This window comes from Podarcis raffonei, chromosome 2, assembly GCF_027172205.1.
Source record: "Podarcis raffonei isolate rPodRaf1 chromosome 2, rPodRaf1.pri, whole genome shotgun sequence".
Classification (NCBI taxonomy): Eukaryota; Metazoa; Chordata; class Lepidosauria; order Squamata; family Lacertidae; genus Podarcis; species Podarcis raffonei.
Genome location: NC_070603.1, coordinates 125,009,429 through 125,032,691, shown reverse-complemented (window position 1 = coordinate 125,032,691; position 23,263 = coordinate 125,009,429). Strand labels below are relative to the sequence as shown.

Genomic DNA, 23,263 nt, shown 5'->3' with positions numbered 1-23,263 from the left:
TGGGAGGAGGGGAGAAAAACCCCAGGCTCGTTGGGTGCTCTGTGCGCCGCGCAGCCACCCGCCCCCTCCTTCCCTCCCGTGCCCCCTCCCCTCCTCCTCCTTGCACGCCTCTCCAGGAACCCAGCCTCGCTCGCTTTAACCCCTTCCTCGCCGCGGACCCACACAGAGAGGGCCTCCCTCCCCATCGCCCCCCACCCACTCCCGGTATCCCTTTGCAAAAGCCCGGAGAGAATCCGCAAGAGGCCTTTGCAGCTGGGGACGCGGCAGAGGGGCCCTCCTTCTCTCCAGGGTCTTGCATACAGAAGCCCACCCACTCTGAAGGGAGAAGGAAGGGTTAAACTCAATATTATCTGCACCCAAACTAACTTCTGCATTTGTGGTAAAGCAGCTAGCAAAAACCGCAATTGCTTCAGTTCTGCAAGCCAGAAGCTGCTTCTTGTTTCATGCTTCTTGCTTCAGTAACTCAAGAGAAGAAAGGGAGGGGGGCTTAGCTAGCCATATAGCCATATGGCATATAAGGTAATAAGTTATAACATTGCCAGCTGATTGGGGGGATTGGGGAGATGAGTGTATGCTCTCAGGTATAAGAATGCTTGTTTACGTGTATTGGCGCCGCCAGTCTTTGGAAAGTATTCCACTGGCTGCCTCTGCGCAGATCTCAATAAAACTCTTTTCTCCGAAGAAGAAGTTGCTTCCCTGGTGCTTTTGTTCTCTCCTCGGTCCTGGGGCAAGCGGGCAAATGAATCCCCTGTAAACTAAGGCTTCAACTCCACTCCCTCTGCCTGCTGCCACCCCCCACCCCACCCCCCACGCTAAGGGGTCCACCGCGGCTGCAGAAACGCACTTGGGGCTCTTTTTCCAAAAAAGAGCAGCCCCGTGACATGAAGCCCCCAGAGGCTGAGCCTCCTGAAGTGAGCTGGGAAAGGAATCCAGTTTCTTGTGTTGCAGGAATTTATGTATAGGTTGGTGGGGTTGCCCCTCCAGCAGATATCATGCACGTGCAGCCCACTACCAAAACCAGCGCAATCACTTTTGTGACTTTTATGATTTGTCGCCACAAAACACTTCATCACAGTTTCTTCCTATCTATTCAAAGGGCCTCTGCTGCACGATACCAAGTGTAAGAATTCACTGATCAATGTATCTATGTACTGGCTCACTGGAAAACTTCAGAAATTCATATAGACAGGTGAGCTCAGCTCCTCAGCAGCCCCTCTGCCTGAGGGATAATTCCTGGCATCCTGATACCTGAGTGCCAGACAGGTAGCCATTCCAGAAATAACAAACCCAGATGAAGGGTGTGATTAACTTAGCTGGGAAACAGGGAAATGTAAATATCTTTTTTGTTACACTTGATAGGTGTTTGGTGGAGGGCAAGGAGAACCATGGGGCAGGGTCCAGGATGCTCAGATTACGGCCACCAGCCCTCCCTTTTCGTGATGTATGAGTGATGTAGTTTGGGGGGGGGTGTAACATGGGGATTAGCAGCTAATAAAAGTTTGGGTTCTCTTTTGTTTGGGGCTTCCATCTTGTTCCACCTTGTGGCAGGTGGGAGTCCTGTCGCGACAGTCTTCAATAAAGACCAAGCCTACTGGCTGCTGTTTTACTCTGGTATTCCTGGCTGGTGTCCTTGTTTTTTGTCCAAGTGAGACGATACCTCATATCAAGACACAAAAGTGGATGAATCCACAAATCCTGGGCCCCAAGCATTGGGGGTGGGGGGAGCAGATCTTGGCAAGATCCCAGATCTCATGCCCGAGATCCCCATAACCTTCCTAATCGGCCAAAGTCTTGCATGCTAAGCTCTAGTTCGGTGTTTCCCAACCTTGGGTCGTCACCAGCTGTTTTTGGACTACAACTCCCATCATCCCTAGCTAGCAAGACCAGTGGTCAGGGATGATGGGAATTGTAGTCTGGAAAAAACAGCTGGAGACCCAAGGTTGGGAAATGCTGCAAGTCTAGTTGGTCTTCTCCCGGTTTGTGGGGGCCTCTCGTGTTTTGTTCCCCTCCAACGTTTCTCCGATGAAATTAGGCACGTCCTAATCATCCCGGTCATTTTACTATTTACACCCCGCTCCTCTGACTGGGTTGCCCCAGCCACTCGGCTTCCAAGGTCTATAAAAACATAATAAAACATTTTTTAGAAAAACCTTCCCTATACAGGATTGCCTTCAGATGACTCAGGGGTCAAATAATTCCATCCCCTCCAACATTCCTCTGATGGAAACATGGACGTCCTAAGGAAAAGTTGGACCTTCTGGGATCAAATCAAAAACCGGGGCGGCTTCTCTAAATCAGGGACTGTCCCTGGAAAACAAGGACACTTGGAGGGCCTGTCTACTGGGACGTTTTTAATGTTTGATGTTTTACCGTGTTTTTAATATTCTGTTGTGAGCATCCCAGAGTGGCTGGAGAAACCCAGCCAGATGGGCTGGAAATAAATAAATAAATAAATAAATAAATAAATAAATAAATAAATAAAAATATTATTATTATTATGGCACTTTCCAGATCCGTACTTTCCAAACCCTAAATGTCACATCTGCTGCGTTTGCAAAGCCGACTGGTTCTGCTACTGGGGCAGTTTTGTGGTTCAGGGAAGCCATAATGAAGCCTTCTACCTAAAACCTTTGCTATATGGGAGGGGAAGCAGTTACAGGAAAGCAAAGGAAATTGTTGAAAAGCCTGGAAAAGTTTGTTAATAACAGCTGCCCACTTTGGTCCACCCAGGCCTAGATGCCTTCTGGCTGGCGATCCGATGGATTCCAGAAAGACGAGGGGAGATCCCCTTCTTCTAGAGCCCAAAGACTGAAGCAGCCTTGATGGGGGGCCATCGTTGAGCCACTTGGTCCTTGAGGTTCATACACAGTACAAAATTGTGTGGAGACGGAAGATGTCCCAAGGGTGATCTAGTCCAACCCCCTGCAACTCAGGAATCACATCTGTGTTATATATTATGCACACAGAGAATCATAGTTGGAAGGTATTAAGTTGTGGGTTGACATATCAGACGACAGAGATTTCTGCAAGCAGTTCTTTATAAGCAAGCTGGAACTGAACTGAACACAGCTCAACCAACCTGCTTTTATAGGCAGCCGGCTGTCAACATTGTAAAAACTGTTACGATAATGAAGCAATGCAGCTGCAAAGTCCTAGCTTGAAGTGTAAACATGATGGGAATGTTGGGACTGCTGTGGGAACAGAGGGGCAGTCATTTCACAGTGCGCAGCACCGGAATTACCTCAGAGTGTAATATGAGCTGTACAGGATGTACAGGAAGTTTTAGTCACAACACTGCTGGAATTTGAAGAGAGCAGTCATGTTTTTTGTAACGCTGCAAAGACAGAAATAAAAGGCATGTAAATACATTTCTGTCTATCTCTTTCCCCTGCCTGGGGGGGGGGGAGGCAGGAAAGAGGGGTGTGTTCTTCTCACGTTTGAGAAGAATCGCTGATCGAGACCTTGCCTGCGTCTGCTGGGCAATGCAGCCAGGGAGGTCAACAGGGAACTCAAGCCGGGTGCCTGGGACTGCTGCCACCTTCTCATGAGAAGGGCTTGAATTTCCAACAGGTATGGAAGGTATTAAGTTGTGGGTTGACATAGCAGACGACACAGAGATTTCTGCAAGCAGTTCTTTATAAGCAAGCTGGAACTGAACTGAACACAGCTCAACCAACCTGCTTTTATAGGCAGCCGGCTGTCAACGTTGTAAAAACAACACCCCAGGGTTTCCCGCCTAAATTAACTGAAGTGGACCTGAGTGAAAACTATATACACAATGCCCCTGGTGGCCAGGGTGAGAACTTTAATACATAGCAGAAGGGGGCTCATCTGGTCCAATCCTACTCTCCAGGATTCCCCACCAGATTTGTTTGTTTGTTTCTGAGGGAAACAAAATAACCTCCATGTCGACCGAGGTTTGAGGGAACCTCCTGGAGGTTATTTTGTCAGATTCCCTCAGAAACAAAAAAAAGGGGGGGGGGAGTGAAGAGTCCCTCAAACCTCAAGTTTAATTTCGACCGTAGCTATTAAGGAAGCCAAATGCCCTTGTAAGTGTTCCTACAAATGTCCATTGCAAGGGCCTTCCCTTGGAGGGGGCCGGAAGCCTTCGAATCCTCACATAACTGAAACTCCTGAGGGGATTTGTATTTAGCTGTTCATCTGACTGCAGCCCCCTAGGCGAGGGTATCTTGTATCCACAATGCTTCCCAGAGCTTTCAGGCCTCGAGGAGAGACATGGAGAGGGGGCTTTCCTCACAGAAACTGTTGTGTTTTGCCACCTTCAGGGAAAAGAGCGGGAAACTCCTCAGATGGAGGGAGGCTCCCTTGTCTCTGCCCAGTGATCATATATTGATCCCTGCCTGTTCTGAGGAAAAGTGTGTCCCACCTTTTCTCCACAGAAACATCTCTGGAAACTCTCCAGGATTCCCCTCCAGGCTCCTCATCCCCCTTTTTTTTGTTTCTGAGGGAAACTGACCCAATAACCTCCATGACGACCGAGGTTTGAGGGAACCTCCTTGAATCCCCTCAGCACAAAGAGGGAACACAATGGTTGCCCATGTAACCACAATCTGCCACACCATACAAGTCTCTGGCAGTGACGATAAGACACAAATCCGTGGCCCAACAACTCCTTGACCAAACCCCCCTCGACGCTTTGGGGTTGGAAAACATGGAGGTGATCCTTTGTCAAATGTAGCCTTGGCTTTATTCATCAGAGACCTTGCTCAAATCTCACAAACCCTGGATTGCTACCTTTTCTAGCAGCTGACAGACTCTGAGGAAAAGGGACAGAGCATCAGCCATCAATGTAGGAAACGAGAAACTAACTTAACCACCTTGTGGGGCATCATAGAAAGCTGGAAGGGACCCCGAGGGTCATCTAGTCCAACCCCCTGCAATGCAGGAATCTCAGCTGAAGCGGCTTGGGAAACACACTGTAGGAGAGAAGTGGGGGGGGGGGTCAGGCTGTGCTCACAGAGTGCCGTTAAAGTGCATTAAAAAAATGTCCCCCTCTCCAAAAACAAAAATAAGAATCTTGATAATGTTGGTTTATAGAAAGTAGTTTTGTTGGGTGTTACATTGGAGTGGATGAGTTGAATAACGTTTATATATAGCTGACACACGAAGAATCGCAAGTTCTTTATTCTTTTTCTTTCCTTTCCCTTTCTCATCTCTTTCTGTCTCTATTTTCTCCCTGTTTCTCTTACCTTTCACCCTTTATTCCTTCTCATGCCCTTTTCAAATTCTAATAAAAATTACTCCAAAAAAGAAAAAACAGAATTTTTAATTTAGCGAAGTACAGATTCAGTTTGTGGTGTTTATAAGCTAATAACATTTGTTCCTGCTCTTTTATGACTTGTGTTTTTGCTTAATTGGCCAATTAGCCTTTATCAATTATTGCTTATTATTCATTACTGGATTTGTGCATTACCTGCACTGGAACTTATAGGTGACTTACATACATTCAAATGGTTTAGCCCAGGTGTCAGTTCTGTGATGCTTAGTAAGGCCACTTCTACAACTGAAGATCTTTCCACACTCCATGAATTTAAACTGTTTCTCCCCAGTGTGGGTTATCTGATGTAAAGTAAGGTGAGCACTCTGGCCAGGGTTTGAAATTAGCAGGGTGCCATGCTGACCTTGTGGGTGTCACTGTTGATGTTTAGCCGTTTAGTCCTGTCCGACTCTTTGTGACCCCATGGACCAGAGCATGCCAGGCACTCCCATCTTCCACTGGTGGATGTCATGACACCCCATAAATCACAGGTCCCCTCTCCTGGGTCACTTCCCTGGCCCCCTTCCTCTGCCACATAAGGTGTGCAAGCAGCACTCTATTCTTTTGTAGTCCTCAGCAACATTTGACACCCCACCAGCCCTCACACCACCTTCCCAAAGTGGGGAGTGAGGTGCTGGGCTCCAAAAAGGAGGTGTGAAGGCTGTGTTGGGGTCCTAGAGTCCTCCTACCTTCTTCCCAAAGCCAAGTTAGCACTTTCCCAGCTTTGGGAAGTAGGTGGGAGGGCTGTAAGATTTGGGCCACGCTGTTCTAATTTGGAGGCCACACATACAGCTGCTTTAATCTAAGCATCAATCATTTACGTTGATATTTGATGTGCATCTGAGCAGATGGTATCCCAAAGAGCTTCAGCAACAGGGCAAACTGAAATGCTGTTTGGATCGCGAAACTTTATTTAGAATAAAAGATAGGGGGAAAGCAAGAAAACAGGTTGAACAGATTACAAAATACAGCAGCTCAGGTTTTAAGGTCTGGCACCACCATCCCTTTGGAAGGACTGGCCTGTGATTCTTTCCCTATGTGGAGAGTCTGGCGTAATAAATAAATAAAAAGTCACAGTCAGTTACCTATATCACATTTCCCAACTAGGCACTCTAAGCCACTTGGGGACTCTGAATACTTGATGGGTGAAACCTGAGACATGAGAGTTTCACGTAAAGAAAGGGCGACAGCAGCAGACCAATGCCTTTCGCCACACCTCTGACCAAGTGCCTAAACTTTGCCTCCTTTCTTTCTCCACTTACTGCATTAATAATAATATGCCAGATGGCCAAGACATTAGGCAGAATGGGGAGACCATCGTGGGCAATTAGCATAGCAGTGCTAGGAATTTCTTATTTTTCTTAGAGGCAACAAAACCTATCATCATGAATTTTCAGGTGCCACAAGATGCTTGTTCTACACTCAAGTTTACTCCCTGTTATGGTTCTTCCATGTGTGGTAAATACTTCAGTTTCTAGTGAAGTGCTGTTTACACTCAGTGAATCTCGATTTGTTTCTCCCTCTGTAAATTCTTCTGTGTTAAGCAAGTTTGCTGCATTTACTGCTGTTCTTTATATTCCAATCACTTAGAGGTGTTCTCCCCTGTGTGAGTTCTCAGATGCAGTCAGGTCTTCACTCCCACTGAACTCTTTCCACACTCTCTACATTTTAATGGTTTCCCCTTGTGTGGGCTCTTTGATGTACAGTAAGACTTCCACTATATCTGAAGCTCTTTCCACACTCCATGCAGTTAAATGGTCTCTCCCCAGTGTGGGTTCTGTGATGAAATGTAAGTGCACTCGCACAACTGAAACTCTTTCCACACTCCATGCATTCATACGGTTTCTCCCTCGTGTGGGTTCTTTGGTGTAAAGTAAGTTCACTCCTACAACTGCAGCTCTTTCCACATTCCATGCATTCATATGGTTTCTCCCCAGTGTGCTCTCTTTGATGTACCGTTAGTGCAGTCCTCCGGCTGAAGCTCTTTCCACACTCCATGCATTCAAACGGCTTCTCCCCGGTGTGGGTTCTTTGATGTGTAGTAAGGCTTCCATTCCGACTGAAGCTCTTTCCACACGCCATACATTTAAATGGTTTCTCCCCGGTGTGGGCTCTTTGATGCACAGTAATTGCACTCCTACAACTGAAGCTCTTTCCACACTCCATGCATTCATAGGGTTTCTCTCCAGTGTGGGTTCCTTGATGTGCAGTAAGGGTTCTTCTTTGTCTGAAGCTGTTTCCACACTCCATACACTTAAATGGTTTCTCCCCAGTGTGGGTTCTTTGATGTAAAGTAAGTGCACTCTTATAACTGAAGCTCTTTCCACACTCCATGCATTTATGCAGATTCTCCCCAGTGTGCACTCTTTGGTGTATTGTAAGATGGTGATTGAGACTGAAACTCTTTCCACACAGCATACATTTAAATGGTTTCTCCCCAGTATGGGTTCTTTGATGTGCAATAAGCAAACTGCTTGTACAGAAGCTCTTTCCACACTCCATGCATTTATGCGGTTTCTCCCCAGTGTGGGTTCTTTGATGTAAAGTAAGATGGTGATTGAGACTGAAGCACTTTCCACACAACATACATTTAAATGGTTTCTCCCCTGTGTGGATTCTTTGGTGGGCAATAAGGTTTCCGCTCTGGCTGAAGCACTTTCCACACTCCGTGCATTTGAATGGTTTCTCCCCTGTGTGGGTTTTTTTATGCTTAATAAGGTTACCAGCACTGCTTAAGCTCTTTCCGCATTCCGTGCATTGAAACGCTTTCTCCCCCGTTTGGGTTCTTTGATGTAAACTAATGCTTCCACTCTGAGTGAAACTCTTTTCACACTCCACACTGCTCTTTCCTGTGCATTCCTCCTGTGAGTTCAGGGCTACATGGACACCAATGTCCTGAGTAGTGGAAGACTTCCTTTTCCCATTATTTGACACGTTTCTGCCTATATGATTTTGGTGTGACAGTTGATTTACAAATGTCTCTTTCCCTACTTTATGCTCCACATTTCCTGGTGGCTCCTCATAATTCTCTCTCCTCTGCCCATTACCTGTTTTGGGGGTGGAAGAAAAAGAAAATGTTGTTCAAATTGCAAGGTAGAAGCAGAGACTCCCGTTGAGAATCGAGCCCAGTTTTCTGCCTCTTCTACCATTTTCAAACACGTCCCCCACTTATCTCCCCACACAGCTAAATCTGAAGTTAATTTCTCAAGACAACACCACGAGTCCCTTCCTGCTCCACCTCACACAAGCTGTCACCTCGCACTGCTGTGTCTGATTATCTCTCCCCTTTCTCAAAGCACCATCCAATTGGATTGTCTCCTTCCACCCAAGCGATGAAGTCTGGTTTGGGAAATGTTTCAAAGCGGCCAGTTAATTCCGAGTGCAAAATACCCAGACATGCCTAGCCCTACTACTGCCATGGCTCCCTTCCCAAAATAAGGGGAAGGCAAGATCTTAACACTCTGTCTGAGGGAGAGAAGAAGGGCACATGGACCCAGCAGAATCCACCTGGCACTTGTGAAGAGGATCTCACTGTACATTAACCTCAGAGGCAATGCGGAGGCTATTTTAAATTTAAACCTCAGCACGGACACCATCTCTGCTCTTCAGAAGAAAACCCTGTTGGACCCTGTGCAGGCAGCTTTTTACAGTCTGAGGGCCGGGTGCTCGCACTCTGTGGGACCAGAGGCAGAACTGGGTGTAACAACGAATGTAAATGCAACCTCTGGACAGGAGCAGTTTCTACACACACCCTTCTCTTTCTTCCACCCAGGCAAGCAAGAAACACCTGCAGATTTCAAGGACACGACCCAGGAAGGAAAAAAGGACGTGAAGCAGAGGTGGTCATGGGTCATGGCCTGGGGACAGCGGGAACTGGGGCGGGGGGTGGAGTCCCATGGTTGCCCCCCCCCCCGGTCTATTTTGTCCCAGTCCTATAGGAGCCAACTAGATTCCTATAGGAGCCAACTAGATGTCCTATAGGAGCCAACTAGATGCTTACAGGAAGAGTCCTATAGGAGTCAACTAGATGCTTACAGGAAGCCCAGAAGCTGGTCATAAAGGCAACAGGCTTCTGCTCTCTCTCTTTCCAGAGGAAAAAAAGGACCCCCAAATGCAGCTAAACATCTACCTTCTGATATCTCCCCTTCTTTAGGGACCAGGAGAAATGGATCTTGTCTTTCTTCCCAACAGGAACTGAGGTCTGATTCTGCCAAGGAAAGCGATAATATTAGCTCCTTTTGGCCACAAATCACCTGGCCGTTTCAAATCAATCCGTATCTACGGCCACAAAAGCAAAGAGGAGGGATTACCATATCCGGATCCTATAAAGACATGCAACATGTGCAGGAGAGGGCCTTGTGGTCCCCACTGTCACAAGGGGTGTGCGTGTGAATATATGGATGCTGCTTCTGAGAGCAAAGCTGCAAATATCGTGGAGGGGAATCCACGCAGGCTATTCTTCTTAAATTATTCCTACTCTGCATGAATACATGGCAGAAAGAGCTGGTTGACACCTTCCACATCTAAGAGTCAAGAGGGATAAAAATGCATCCTTACCTAGAGAGGCCACCATCTCATAATTCTCCTCCATGACTTCCTTGTGCAGAGCTCTTTGGTCGGGATCCAGCAAAGCCCACTCCTCCTCCGTGAAAAACACAGCCACCTCCTCAAAGGTCACCAGATGCTGGAAGAAGAAGAAGAAGAGATAACTTCTCTTAGATCCCCTTCATCCCTGTCTGTTTCGTTGGTTGGTCGTAATCCTCTTTGGATTGCCCTGGGCAAGATAAATCCACTAACATAAATACAGTGGTACCTGGGGTTAAGAACTTAATTCTTTCCGGAGGTCTGTTCTTAACCTGAAACTGTTCTTGACCTGAGGTACCACTTTAGCTAATGGGGCCTCCCGCTGCCGCCGTGCGATTTCTGTTCTCATCCTGAAGCAAAGTTCTTAACCCGAGGTAATATTTCTGGGTTAGCAGAGTCTGTAACCTGAAGCGTATGTAACCCGAGGTACCACTGTAAATAATTGCATTTCCCCAGACTGCTTTCTTGTCCATTTGTCCATTTCTTGCCTCTGCCCTCTCCTACCCCTTTGCACTGCAAGCTCATCGAGGCAGAGACCTGCGCGGTCACCTCTTGCCACTTTGTCACAGGCCCATCGGCGCTCAGGGAAACCAGGAGGTTTTGTGCTGGGGGGAAAACAAGAATCGGCAGAGGGTTAGGGAAGGTACCGCTGTAATAACAAATATTCCCCACGCAACACAGAGGGAGGCTGGTTTGTCCCCCTCTCTTCTTCTTTTCCTCTCTCCTCCCCACACCCAATACTCTTACCCTACCTGAGGGAGCTGCCTGGAACCTCTTTCCATCCCACCCCTAAGATGAGACGGTCCAAACGGTGCCTCTGAGGCCATTGCGCTGCCTGTGGAAGACAGAGGGAATGGAGGCGTAAACTGGGACACTCCTGGGACTCTCTCAGGTGTTGCCACGATGCACTTCAAAGCAGGAAGCAGCTCTCAAGTAAGGCCACTCCTGGGCCTGCAGGGGAAAGACAGGAAACGGGAAGGATGTCATGAACATCATGATATTAAAAGTTGCTTCAGTTTTTAGGGGATTGTAGTTGGAGGATGGAGGCATGCTGACGAACTATGGCGCCCCAGGCCTTCCTCTAAGGAACGTACATATGTGTGTACATCTTGGTCAGCCTATAGCATTACGAGGCCCTCCTGCCAACCTGAATGTTTTCAAGGCAAGCGAGGAGACTGGGCAGGAGTGAGGCTGGCAGAAACAGAGGAGAAAGACCTTCAGCAACCCTGTGCTGCGCCAGTCCTGCAAGAGGGGCCAGATCCCTCCCCCATGCGCACTCACGCCGGCTTTCATCTGCCCCTAACAATCTTCCCAGAGGATGTCTAGAGAAGCCTCTTTTTGGAGACAGCATCAAAATCAGCTGGGGGGTAATGTATTTCTTCCTCCCAAGTACAAAACTGGGGATTGGGCATTTATTTAATCCCTCCGGTCTTTTGCCATGAGGCTTTTAAAAGTGCCCTTAAGATCCCAATCAATTTCAAATACCGCCATCCATGCACCCATTTTCCTTGCCTAGCGGGAGACTGACGAGGTGTTTTTTCAGGCTCCAGGAAATCCAAAATTTGCCCCTTCCCTCCTGTTTTGAAGCAAGCACTCCTCCCCATTTGCCTCCCCCCTCAACATGAGCAACCTCAGGAAGACTCTTTCCTTCGTTCCAAGGAAACCACAGTCCATCAGCCCCCCCCCATCTACAAGTTCTGAAAGGGGAGCTGGGGGGCTTCCCCCCTCCCCAAAAACCCACATTTTGCTTCCCTTTGACTTTTTCCAGTAGCAGCCTCTTTCTTGCTAAGGAATCTCACAAGATGATCGAGGGTCTGGAAACCAAGCCTTATGAGGAACAGTTGAAGGACTTGAGTATGTTTAGTCCAGAAAAGAGGAGACTGAGAGGAGATGGGATAGCCATTGTCAAATATCTTAAAGGCTGTCACGTGGTGGAGGGTTAGGGTTAATAAGAGCTGTTCAACAGTGGAACCGTCTCCCTCTGGAGCTAGTGGACTCTCCTTCTTTCCTTGGATGTTTCTAAGCTGAGGCTGGAGGGCCATCAGTCCTGGATGGTTTAGCTGAGATTCCTTCATTGCCCGGGGTTGGACTAGATGACATTTGGGGGTCCCCTTCCAAACTCTAAGGCCGACTTCCTTTAGCATTTTGTCTGCTCCTCAGCCCCACCTCCTATTCAAAATCTCCTCCATCTCCCGCAACCCAAAGACGACTCTGCTCTCCAGCTCTAGGGCTAGAAAAGCAGCTCTCCAAGCCCCCCCCCCCATATAGGGGGCTGCTTCTACTGCGCCAAAGCCTTCCTCCCCCCTACTATCTCCCCAGCCCAAGGGGGCTTTAGCAAAGGAGCGGAGGGAGGGGGCGAGTGGAGGGCGATTGCAGATATAAACGAGAAGGCTATTAGATAGGACGGACAGAGCAGGACTTACTTCTGAGTAAACATGCATGAGACTGGGCTGCACAGCAGTGCTTCCCGAAGAAACGAGATCCACTTGGGAGGCGGACTACAGATCCCAAGAGGGACAAGTGGGAGCAGGGAGATTTTCCTTTGCAAAGGGAATCCTTCCCCTCTCTCCTCCCCTGCCAGCTGCTTGCAGATTCAGGTGCAAGGAAAGCGAATCTTTCCCCTCCTCTCCCCCACCAACCCCGAAACACCCCCAAATACGCAGCACCTCTTTCTCCTCTCCAGGCCTCCTCCTTGCCTGGGGATGTGCATGGAGACCCCTCCCCTCCCATTCAGCCTCTACAACCCCACCCCACCCCGCCACCACAAACTTCCTGCCTCTCTAGGAAGCAGAGCTCATTGACCCTGGGAATAGGAAGGGGGGGAGTGGCAGGAGATCCGCCCTCCCCCTCCCTGCAAACAAGAATCCCCAATTCTTTTGTGGGCAGGTCTCAGGTTCGATCCCCGGTAGCGGCACGGAAAGAGACCCACCCACAGCCCCCACCTCTGGAAAAACTACTCCTGGATCTGAAGGTTACACAGGTTTGCATTTATCTCTGTTAATTGGGGGGGGGGATCCCGCCACTGTGACACCCATTTCCCAAGGGGAGTGTCGCCCTGCAAAGTAGGCCGGCGGTGTTCTGCCCGTTTTGCTGGAGGGGGTCAAAGTCAGTTCCTTTGCGGGGGGGGCAGCTCAATGACAGAGGAGATGCTTTGCATGTATAGGGAAGCCCCAGGTTCGATCTCCGACGCTAAAAGAGGGCAACCCCCCCCCATTTTCAATTCTCCGCTGTGGGGAGGAGACCCCCCCGTCCGACTCCAACCATGTGCAGACCCTAAGTGCAGGGGGGGGAGCTGCTTCACTGGGGGGAGGGGGGTACTTTCCCCCCACCCAGCACCCAATTTTAATCTCGATCCGCTTGCAACAATTGCCCCCACGGTAAATGGAGGGTGGGCATAGCTGTCAACTTTTCCCTTTTCTTCCGAGGAATCCTATCCGGAATAAGGGAATTTCCCTTAAGAAAAGGAAAAAGTTGACAGCTATGGGGGGTGGTGGGGCGTGTTGCAATTTCCCACGGAGCCCAAAGAGGAAGAGGCAAAAGGCAGCGCCGTCACGTCCGGTTCCGAGGGAGGTCTTAAAAGGGGGGGAGGGGGTGTCAGTGGACAACACACCCTCCTTCCGCGTTCATATTGCAAGGAAGGTCATCGGAAGAGCGAACAAAGGATCGGGTGGCCAGAGAAGACAAAGAGGTAAAGACGCAGCAAAGGGGCGTGGGTGCGAACGGCAAAGAGACCCCCCTCCAAAAAAAACCCAGCGACAGGGGCCTGGATCTATGCAATACAGCTGCCAACCCAACATTTGCAGGGTTTGCATTGCACGATCTCCTTTCGCGCACCCCCCCCCCAACACGCGTTTTCCTTGGGGGGGGGGCAAGAGATAATCAGCTGCCCTCCACTCTTCCCCCCCCCCTTACTGGCGCCTGTGCTGGAATTGAAATGCGGTGCCCACCATTAGGGGGTCCTTGCGGGAGCCCCCGTCCCCAAGCAGGGCTGTGTTTGAACCGAGGCCTCGGACGTGACGCCGACGCTGCGCATTCCGCTTTCTCCCAGGCAGGGATCCCTGGGGCGCTCCTGGCTCCGCGCGTGTAGCGAGAGGCGCCTCCGTGTCGCGCGGGGCCCTGTTGGCGGTAGAGACGGAGCCAAGCCTTTCTCAACATGTGGGTCCCCAGATGTTGTTGAACTACAACTCCCATCACCCCTAGCTAGCAAGGCCAGAGCTCAGGGATGATGGGCGTTGTAGTCCAGCAACATCTGGGGACCCACAGGTGGAGAACAGTAGTCCACGCAAGGGTTTAAGGAAGCGGATAGAGACCCACCCCCACTTTTTCCTGCATCTCCCGCCTCCCTGCTCTTCTTGCGAGGCCCCTCCAGATGGAGAGGATGGCGCGCTGGGGAGCACAGCTGTCAACTTTTCCCTTTTCTTGCGAGGAATAAGGGAATTTCCCGTTTAAAAAGGGAAACGTTGACAGCTATGGCTGGGGAGACCTTGGGCGCGCAGGGGAGAATCCGGGAAGTAGGGGGACAGTGGATGTTTGGGGGGGGCTGGGGAATGAATAGAAGCATCCTTTGGGAAGATAAGAACAGCCAAGCATCTGCAGAGAGAAAGATAAGAGACAGAGGTGGCCTTTGGTGTGGGAGATGGGGGGCGGGGGTCCAGAAGGCATGGGCGTAGCCAGGATTTATGGGGGGCACATTTGGGGGGGTAGGGCAGAACCGAATTGTCTGTGACACAATTGGTCAGTTAGTTAAGTATTTTATTTATTTACTTGATGGGGGAACTGCACCTCCCTGAAAAGAGTGGTTAAATTCCCCCACCCCCACCCCAGGTTTTCAGGGTGTGTGTTTTTTGTTGTTTCATAAAATTTCATTCAAACTTTTTCATAATACCATATGATTTTAAAAAAAAACAAAATTAATTTAAATGACAACAAAAAGAAAGAAAGAATACAATGTCTACCTGTCTCAAAGCAGCGTTTGAAATTCCCGTTGTTCTGGGCAAATTTTGCAACAGGGAATTTCATTAGCATGAGCAGTTTCTGAGCTCTGGGCACAGTACTGTACCTATGATTTCAGATTAAAACTGCAGAGTGGAAGGAAAGGAGGACCTTTTCTGCCTCCCCACTTCCAGCCACTCTCTGAATTCTGGAGAAGAGACCATCTTAAGAATATTAGGGGAGCAGGCAGAAGAAGCATGGATTTGTTTTTTGCAGCCCAGACATTCTTTTGTTGTGCCCATAACCTAAATGGAAGCTGCCATTTAGCTGCTAGCTTTCATATATCAGTTTCTAACGCTGTCTCAAAGGTAGATCTTAACCCTTGTCTCACACAGAAAGGGGAGGGACCTCACCTGGAGGCTTCCATTTCTTCTCCCAGCTTGAAACCATGGGAGACCGTCCATTTCCAGCTTTTCGCACAGGGTCCTTCACCAATCATTCAACACCTTCAGGTGTGTACACAGCCCACAAAAACATGAGTCATAATATGTCCATTACCCCTTAACTTGTACTAATAATTGTGGTACATGTAGGATGCTGTGAAAATGCTTTTGGGATTTAATAATAATAATAATAGTAATAGTAATAATAATAATAAATTTTATATATATCCCGCCCTCCCCAGCCGAAGCCGGGCTCAGGGCAGCTAACAACAATAAAATAGTACAACATTCTAAAAACATTTCATTATAAAAATTAATTAAGATCAAATTGATGGCAACCATTAAGCTAAAGTTCTGTGGAGATTGCCAAAGGAGGGAGTCATGCTGCGCCCTGACCAAAGGCTTGGTGGAACAGCTCTGTCTTGCAGACCCTGCGGAAAGATGTCAAGTCCCGCAGGGCCCTAGTCGCTTGTGACAGAGCGTTCCACCAGATTGGAGCCGCAGCCGAAAAAGCCCTGCCTCTGGTTGAGGCTAGCCTAAACTCTCTGTGGCCTGGGACCTTCAGGATGTTTTTATTTGAAGACTGTAAGTTCCTCTGTGGGACATACCAGGAGAGGCGGTCCCGTAGGTACGAGGGTCCTAGGCCGTATAGGGCTTTAAAGGTTAAAACCAGCACCTTAAACCTGATCCTGTACTCCACCAGGAGCCAGTGCAGCTGGTATAGTACCGGGTGAATGTGATCTCGCAGCGAAGACCCCGTAAGGAGTCTCACCACGGCATTCTGCACCCGCTGGAGTTTCTGGGTCAGTCTCAAGGGCAGCCCCACGTAGAGCGAGTTACAATAATCCAGTCTGGAGGTGACCGTCGCGTGGATCACAGTGGCTAGGTCACGGCGAGAGAGGTAAGGAGCCAACTGCTTAGCTTGGCGGAGATGAAAAAATGCCGCCTTTGTTATAGCTGTAATCTGTGCCTCCATGGAGAGGGAGGTATCAAAGATTACACCCAAACTCTTAACGGACAGTGCTGGCACTAATTGCACCCCCCGCAAGAGATGGGAGTTGCTCCCCCAATCCCATATTGTCCCGTCCCAGCCAGAGGACCTCTGTCTTCGAAGGATTTAACTTCAACCGGCTCCCACGTAACCATCCAGCCACAGCTTCCAGACATCTGATCAGTGTGTCTGGGGCCGAGTCAGGATGGCCATCCATCAACAGATAGAGTTGGGTGTCATCAGCATACTGATGGCAGCCCAAGCCAAAACTCCGGACAAGCTGGGCGAGGGGGCGCATAAAGATGTTGAAAAGCATCGGGGAGAGTATCGCACCCTGAGGCACACCACACACCAAGGAGTGGCGCGATGACAATTCCCCCCCCCAAGCGCCACCCTCTGTCCCCGACCAGAGAGAAATTTATATATTGAAATCATCTTCATTACTTCTGGTTTTTGGTAGAGTGAGTTACAACCTGTGATACTCTCCATCGGCATCAAGTGAGAATAGATGTATGCACTTTCACAGCCTGGTGGGCTTCAAGGGTAAAGACCCCAAGATCATGATAGACAATGCCCATTGCTGGAGGGTTTACATGTAGACATCTGAATAATAAATATAATTTCTGTTATAGAAAATAAAGTGAGGAAAAATAAAAGAGAGAAAAGGTGCAAAAAATACCATAATATTATTCTCGTACTGCATATATGGTTATTAGAAACCTACTATGTTCTCTATGAACTCATTCCAAATGTCAGTATGTTTATCCAGACAAACTCTACATATATAAGTAATCCATTCATCCATTGTGAGTGTTGTCGTATCATCAATCCATCTGAAGGTAGCCCTATTTAATGAAGTTTTTAATGTTTGATGTTTTATCATGTTTTTAATATTCTGTTGGGAGCCACCCAGAGTGGCTGGGGAAACCCAGCTAGACGGGCAGGGTAGAAATAACAACAACAAAAGCAACAACTATTATTAATTAAAAAGGAACTTGTCTTTATTCCTCCAATTCATCAATATCAGTCTCTTGGGCACATTTAGGAAGTGCATAATCACCTTTTGTAATCCAGTTGATATCTTACATGCAATCGGTATATATTTCCAAAAGATATTTTCCTCTGAAAGTCTTCACTGTTAGAATTCAGCTTTTTCAGTGTCACACATATTCCTTTAGCCACCCCCTCCCCCTCCCGCAATGGAGAAAGGAAAGTGAGAGAGTCCTGGACAGAGCAGAGGGGAGAATATAATAATAATAATAATAATAATAATAATAATAATAATAATAATAATAATAATTTTATTTATACCCCGGCCTCCCCAGCCAAGGCCGGGCTCAGGGCGGCTAACAAGCAATAATAAAAACAAGTTGAATGAATACAACCTAAAAACAAGATTAAAATACAACAATTAAAATATTGAAACATTAAAATATTAAAATGCAGCCTCATCACAGGAGAAGAAAGGAAAAAAAGAAAGAAAGAGGGGGAGGGAATCAAATTGGCTCCAAGCCAAAGGCCAGGCAGAACAACTCTGTTTTACAGGCCCTGCGGAAAGAAATCATATCCTGCAGGGCCCTGGTCTCATGAGGCAGAGCGTTCCACCAGGCCGGAGCCAGAGTTGAAAAGGCCCTGGCTCTGGTTGAAGCTAATCTAACTTCCTTAGGGCCCGGGACCACTAGGGTGTTGCCATTTATGGACCTTGAGGCTCTCTGTGGGGCATACTGGGAGAGGCGGTCCTGTAGGTACAAGGATCCAAGGCCGTGATGTTTAATTTTAAGAAGTTCCTTTTTCTTCTTTGAAACCCTAACAGGATTTTTTCCCCTCCACTCGCAAACAGCAACAGAGAAGGCATTCAGAATTCTGAGAGGCTATCTGCAATTTCACTGGGAATAATGAAGAGAACATTAAAATGTGTGTAATATGCTTCAGCCAGTGTATACACTTAGTTAACATCAATGAACTCACCCAGTAGACAAAACATTTGAAACTATGGAGAGTGGAAAGAGCTTGAACTGGATTGAAACTCCTAAGAAACATCAACAAACTCGCACAGGAGAGAAGTCATTTAAATGTATGCAGTGTGGAAAGAGCTTCAGTATAAAGAGAAGCCTTACAATACATCAACGAACTCACACAGGGGAGAAACCATTTAAATGTATGGAGTGTGGAAAGAGCTTCAGTATAAATAGAAGCCTTACAATACATCAACGAACTCACACAGGGGAGAAACCATTTAAATGTATAGAGTGTGGAAAGAGCTTCAGTCAGAGTGGACACTATAAAATACATCAGCGAATTCACACAGGGGAGAAACCATTTAAATGTTTGGAGTGTGGAAAGAGCTTCAGTCAGAGTGGACACTATAAAATACATCAGCGAACTCACACAGGGGAGAAATCGTTTAAATGTTTGGAGTGTGGAAAGAGCTTCAGTCAGAGTGGACACTATAAAATACATCATCGAACTCACACAGGGGAGAAATCGTTTAAATGTATGGAGTGTGGAAAGAGCTTTGGTCATAGCGTAACCCTTAGAATACATCAACGAACTCACACAGGGGAGAAACCATTTAAATGTTTGCACTGTGGAAAGAGCTTCATTATAAAGGGAAAACTTACAATACATCAACGCACTCACACAGGGGAGAAACCATATAAATGTATAGTGTGTGGAAAAAGCTTCACTTCAACCAAAAACCTTAGACTACACCAAAGACATCACACAGGGGAAAAACCATTTAATTGTATGGAGTGTGGAAAGAGCTTCAGTCAAAGTGGATCCCTTAAAATGCATCAACGAATTCACACAGGGGAGAAACCATTTAAATGTATGGAGTGTGGAAAGAGCTTCCGTAATGGTGGAACCCTTAGAAGCCATCTACAGACTCACACAGGGGAGAAACCATTTAAGTGTATGGAATGTGGAAAGAGCTTTTCTCATAGTGTAGCCCTTAGAGTACATCAACGAACTCACACAGGGGAGAAACCATTTAAATGTATGGATTGTGGAAAAAGCTTCAGTGAATGCGGTAAGCTTAGACTACATCAACGAACTCATACAGGGGAGAAACCCTTTAAATGTATGGAGTGTGGAAAGAGCTTCAGTGATAATGGGAACCTCAAAAGCCATCAGCGAACTCATACAGGGGAGAAACCATTTCAATGTATGGATTGTGGAAAAAGCTTCAGTCAAAGTGGATACTATAAAATACATCGACGAACTCATACAGGGGAGAAACCCTTTAAATGCAAGAAGTGTGGAAAGAGCTTCCATCATAGTGGACATTTTAAACTACATCAACGAACTCATACAGGGGAGAAACCATTTAAATGTATGGAGTGTGGAAAGAGCTATAGTCAAAGTACACATTTAAAAATACATCAGCGAACTCATACAGGGGAGAAACCATTTAAATGTATGGAGTGTGGAAAGAGCTTCATTGATAGTGGGTACCTCAGAACCCATCAGCGAACTCATACAGGGGAGAAACCATTTAAATGTATGGAGTGTGGAAAGAGCTTCAGTCAAAGTGGAAGCCTTAGCGTACACAAAAGAACTCACACAGGGGAGAAGCCATTTAAATGAATGGAGTGTGGAAAGAGCTTCAGTCGGGACATTTTAAAATACATCAATGAACTCATTTATAGAGTGCTGGAAGAGCGGCAGTTGATTTGGACATTTTAAGATACATCAACGAACACACTCATGGGGGGAGGAACTTAAATGTGTGGGTTGTGTTTGCAAAGAGCTTCCCTAAGAGTGGAGCACTTAGAAAACAGCAGTGGATTCACACGGGGAGAAACCATTTAAATTTATGGAGAATGAAAAGAACTTCAGTCAGAGTGAAAACATCTGAAGAATAGTGAACTCACATGTGAAGAAACCATTTAAATGCATGGAGTGTGGAAGGAGCTTCAGTTGGAGTGGAGATCCTTATATACATCAGCCGTTAAATGCATAGAGTATATCTGAAGTTCTGGTGTCTGCATGTAAAGTTGTACCCATGTATTAAAGTAATGAAGGTAATGTCTCACAATAGTAAATGCAATATAATAGGTCATGAACTGCTTGCAGTTTGTGGAGAACATGAATCTGCAATGCTGGTGGGAACGTTGATGCTCTTTTAGTTGGCTGAAGTTTGGTCTTCAGTTGAGAGAGTTGGAAATGTTGGTGTTTTTGGGTTGCTAATAGAGCATTGTGGAAATTAGAGGGTGAAAGTTGTGATGCTTTGGAAGCAGGGATGGTTAAATTAGTAGTATACGAACAACCGTATAACACCTATTGTTGTAATTACACTAAATGAACAAATAAGACACAGAAAGAGTGAAGTAATCTTATGTACATAAAGTAATGTTGAAACCCCTGTATAGTTTTTGTTATTGATAATTGTGCTACAACTCCTCCTCATTCTTGCTTATTTGAAGGACTCAATGTGCAGTTAAAACATTATCTCCTGTGGCTTCAGGAATAAAGGATTAAATAAAGCTTTGAGCCCCAGGCCCTCCTCTCTGTGGCTGGGCTGCACACCTGTGCCTCAGGAGTTCTGAGACTGTCATGGTCAGAGCCACTCAAGTAGCAGCTCGAGGCAGGCAGGGTGATGGTGGTGGACACGAATTTCTCTTTCCCCTTGGATCATGTTGGGCTAGAGGCTGTTAGTTAACCCATTTAACAAGTAAACAATAGATTTCATATAATTTAGCACTGAATGAAATGTATGTATTTTTGTAATACAGTGGTACCTCTGGTTGCGTACTTAATTTGTTCAGGAGGTCTGTTCTTAACCTGAAACTGTTCTTAACTTGAAGCACCACCTTAGGTAATGGGGTCTCCTGCTGCTGCTGCACCACTGCCACGCAATTTCTGTTCTCATCCTGAAGCAAAGTTCTTAACCCGAGGTAATATTTCTGTGTTAGTGGAGTCTGTAACCTGAAGCGTATGTAACCTGAAGCGTATGTAACCTGAGGTACCACTGTATCTGCAACTACTCTCTGTGATGGACTCTATGTAATGTAAGAATTTTTATGCTATGTGGACTTCTGAACTCCCAACTCCCATACCCTTATCATTCTAACAACGGTTTAAATCGTTTTAGAAATAGCACTTTTATGTGACCGACTGTTCTCACCTTGAGTTTTCCAGGCATAGGAAGCTATGGGAATGGAATGCTAAGGATTGGTAGGTGGACAAAAAGTGAGTGAAATATAAATCCTAAGATTCCAAGACACCTGGACACCCAAGATAACAGACAGAAAAAGAGTTTTAGCTCCCTGACCTGTGACCTTCCCTTTCATGTATAACTTCTATGAGCTAATGCCTGTACATTTCTTTCAAAACTGTTTTAAAATGAACTCCTGACTTGGAGTCACTGACACTATTGCAATAGCTTATCTCAAAATAAACTGGGTCCCTTCCGGATGTTGAGTTTTTCTATCTCTTGGCTGTGTTTTTCTTTGAGGTGTTATTCCCTCCCCTGGACATTAACCTTTGAGAGAATGTAGTATAAACACCGACAATCGGGAAACTCTGACCTGTGAGTGCTCCAATGGGAGAACAGCCTTTAGCAAAGGTGTCATGGACTTTAAAGGTGATCAAAACCATGACAAAAGGGGGGAGTGTTCTAAGAGGAAAGCACGTTTGGCAAACCCTCACCACAGTCGACTCCCACCTGGAAACCTATGTCCCCAACAGTGGTGTAGCTGGCCGCTTGGACACCCAGGGCGGTGGGGCTTGTGCCAGGCGCACCAGAATATCAGCGCCTGAGGCCCGTTCTGCTCCAACACCCAGCTGACCCACATTGCCTTTTGTGGGCAGCGCGGAGCCTGCATGCACCCAAGTCATCATATCACTCCCAGGAGAGACGCATGGCTCTGGCGTAGTGCCACTCCCTGTGGTGTGGCGCTCATTGCCCCTGACCCCTAGCTATGCCTCAGATCCCCACTGTGGAAGGATGTATGGATGCAGAATTTGCCTCCACAGTCAGATTTCCCTCACCCTGTTCATTCCTGGGAAAGGCCTTTTCCAAAGTGGCTCCTAGTTTCTGGAATGAACTTTCATAAAGTAGCCCCAAACTCTCTTCCTCTCAGAGGCAAACTCCTGATTTTGCCACCTCTGCTCTTAGAACAGCCATAACGTGAAACCTAAGGCAATGTAGGTATGTGGGGATTCCCAAATCATGAGGTTTTCCTCTGAAAGTATTGACCTTTAGTAGGTCTGGTGGTTGTGATCAGGGACCGAAATTTCCAACAGCTGATCTGTACTGGTTGTTGTCAGGCAGAAGTGTGACGGAAGGCAGAGCCGGACCAGAGTCTGGTCATTCAGTCCCCCTGAAATTCCACCAGAGGGATGGAACCTCTCTCTGATTGGACAACAGCACTTTTGGAGGGAAAATAAAAGGAGCCATTTCTGAGGGAGAGAGTTAGATAGTGTTTGGTATGAGAGAAGATGAAGAGGGATTGTTTTGAGGTGGGAGTTGGAGAGGAGGATAGGATTTGCCTGAGGGAGAACTGGTTCTGGTTTGAGTTAAGCACCCTCCCTGAGGAGAACGTCCATGCCGTTGGGGGTCTGGGGAAGGCCTACAAACGAGTGTCCTGGGAGGGCTGACTCTGAGGCAGGAGAAGCAGATCCTGGGGGAATTTAGGTTCCCCTGGGTCTCCTTCCAGTCAGGAGGGGGCAGTTCTTCTAGGGAGAGAAGACCCCCAGTCACAAGGGAGGAGGGGATCCCCTGGGTCTGTTAAGTAATTTTGGAATTACCTCAGCAGTGCTTAGAGAGAGGGGGGGCTGAGGAAAAATGCCCCTCGCTCATGAACCAGGGCTTTGATCAGGGAAGGAAGATGTGTTGTATTATCAGTATTTAACTGAACCACCTGACATAACTAAGTAACAGAAACTGAAATATAACAACTGATATTTGAGTAAAGAGAGGTTAAGTAACACTGTGTTTAAGCCTGAGACAGCTTATATTTTATGTAAATAAGTTGACTTCTACCAAGGAAAACGCATTTCCTGACCCACTTTCTTTCACAAACTTCTTTT

The 23,263-nt window shown here is 47.1% G+C and overlaps 3 protein-coding genes across 5 annotated transcripts in view; 2 read left to right on the top strand and 1 right to left on the bottom strand.

Moving 5' to 3' along the window:
• Positions 1–6,171: 6,171 nt before the first annotated feature.
• On the bottom strand, positions 6,172–12,408 carry LOC128409380 (zinc finger protein OZF-like). Of its 2 annotated transcripts, XM_053379806.1 has the most exons (5): positions 12,286–12,389; positions 10,615–10,813; positions 9,836–9,962; positions 9,408–9,485; positions 6,172–8,325 (listed from the first exon to the last, which is right to left on the bottom strand). In XM_053379806.1, exons 2-5 carry the CDS (start codon positions 10,687–10,689, stop codon positions 6,947–6,949), a joined length of 1,659 nt encoding a protein of 552 aa, XP_053235781.1. In that variant the 5' UTR covers positions 10,690–10,813; positions 12,286–12,389; the 3' UTR covers positions 6,172–6,946. The 2 variants fall into 2 exon arrangements, with proteins under 2 accessions (XP_053235781.1, XP_053235782.1); XM_053379807.1 differs by lacking the exon at positions 10,615–10,813 and having other exon boundaries at positions 12,286–12,408.
• A 264-nt stretch (positions 12,409–12,672) lies between these two features.
• LOC128409382 (zinc finger protein 709-like) lies at positions 12,673–21,661 on the top strand. Of its 2 annotated transcripts, none has more exons than XM_053379811.1 (2): positions 12,673–12,833; positions 18,069–21,661. In XM_053379811.1, the coding sequence occupies exon 2, from the start codon at positions 18,221–18,223 to the stop codon at positions 19,814–19,816; it is 1,596 nt and encodes a 531-aa protein (XP_053235786.1). In that variant the 5' UTR covers positions 12,673–12,833; positions 18,069–18,220; the 3' UTR covers positions 19,817–21,661. The 2 variants fall into 2 exon arrangements, with proteins under 2 accessions (XP_053235786.1, XP_053235785.1); XM_053379810.1 differs by lacking the exon at positions 12,673–12,833 and adding an exon at positions 13,437–13,550.
• Positions 15,463–23,263, top strand: part of LOC128409407 (gastrula zinc finger protein XlCGF57.1-like) — a 55,859-nt gene continuing 48,058 nt past the window's right edge. Inside the window, exon 1 of the mRNA XM_053379874.1 lies at positions 15,463–16,823. The gene's annotated coding sequence lies outside the window, so the exon portion shown is untranslated. The remainder of the gene's footprint in view (positions 16,824–23,263) is intronic.

Bases quoted from the DNA above. Each gene is read 5' to 3' on its own strand.
- LOC128409380 (XM_053379806.1), bottom strand. From the start codon at position 10,689: ATGGCCTCAGAGGCACCGTTTGGACCGTCTCATCTTAGGGGTGGGATG. The intron at 9,486-9,835 runs GTAAGGATGCAT...TTTCCTTGGCAG, and splicing joins TGAGATGGTGGCCTCTCTAG to AATCAGACCTCAGTTCCTGT. The intron at 8,326-9,407 runs GTAGATGTTTAG...CCCCCAAAACAG, and splicing joins AGAAGGGGAGATATCAGAAG to GTAATGGGCAGAGGAGAGAG.
- LOC128409382 (XM_053379811.1), top strand. From the start codon at position 18,221: ATGGAGAGTGGAAAGAGCTTGAACTGGATTGAAACTCCTAAGAAACAT.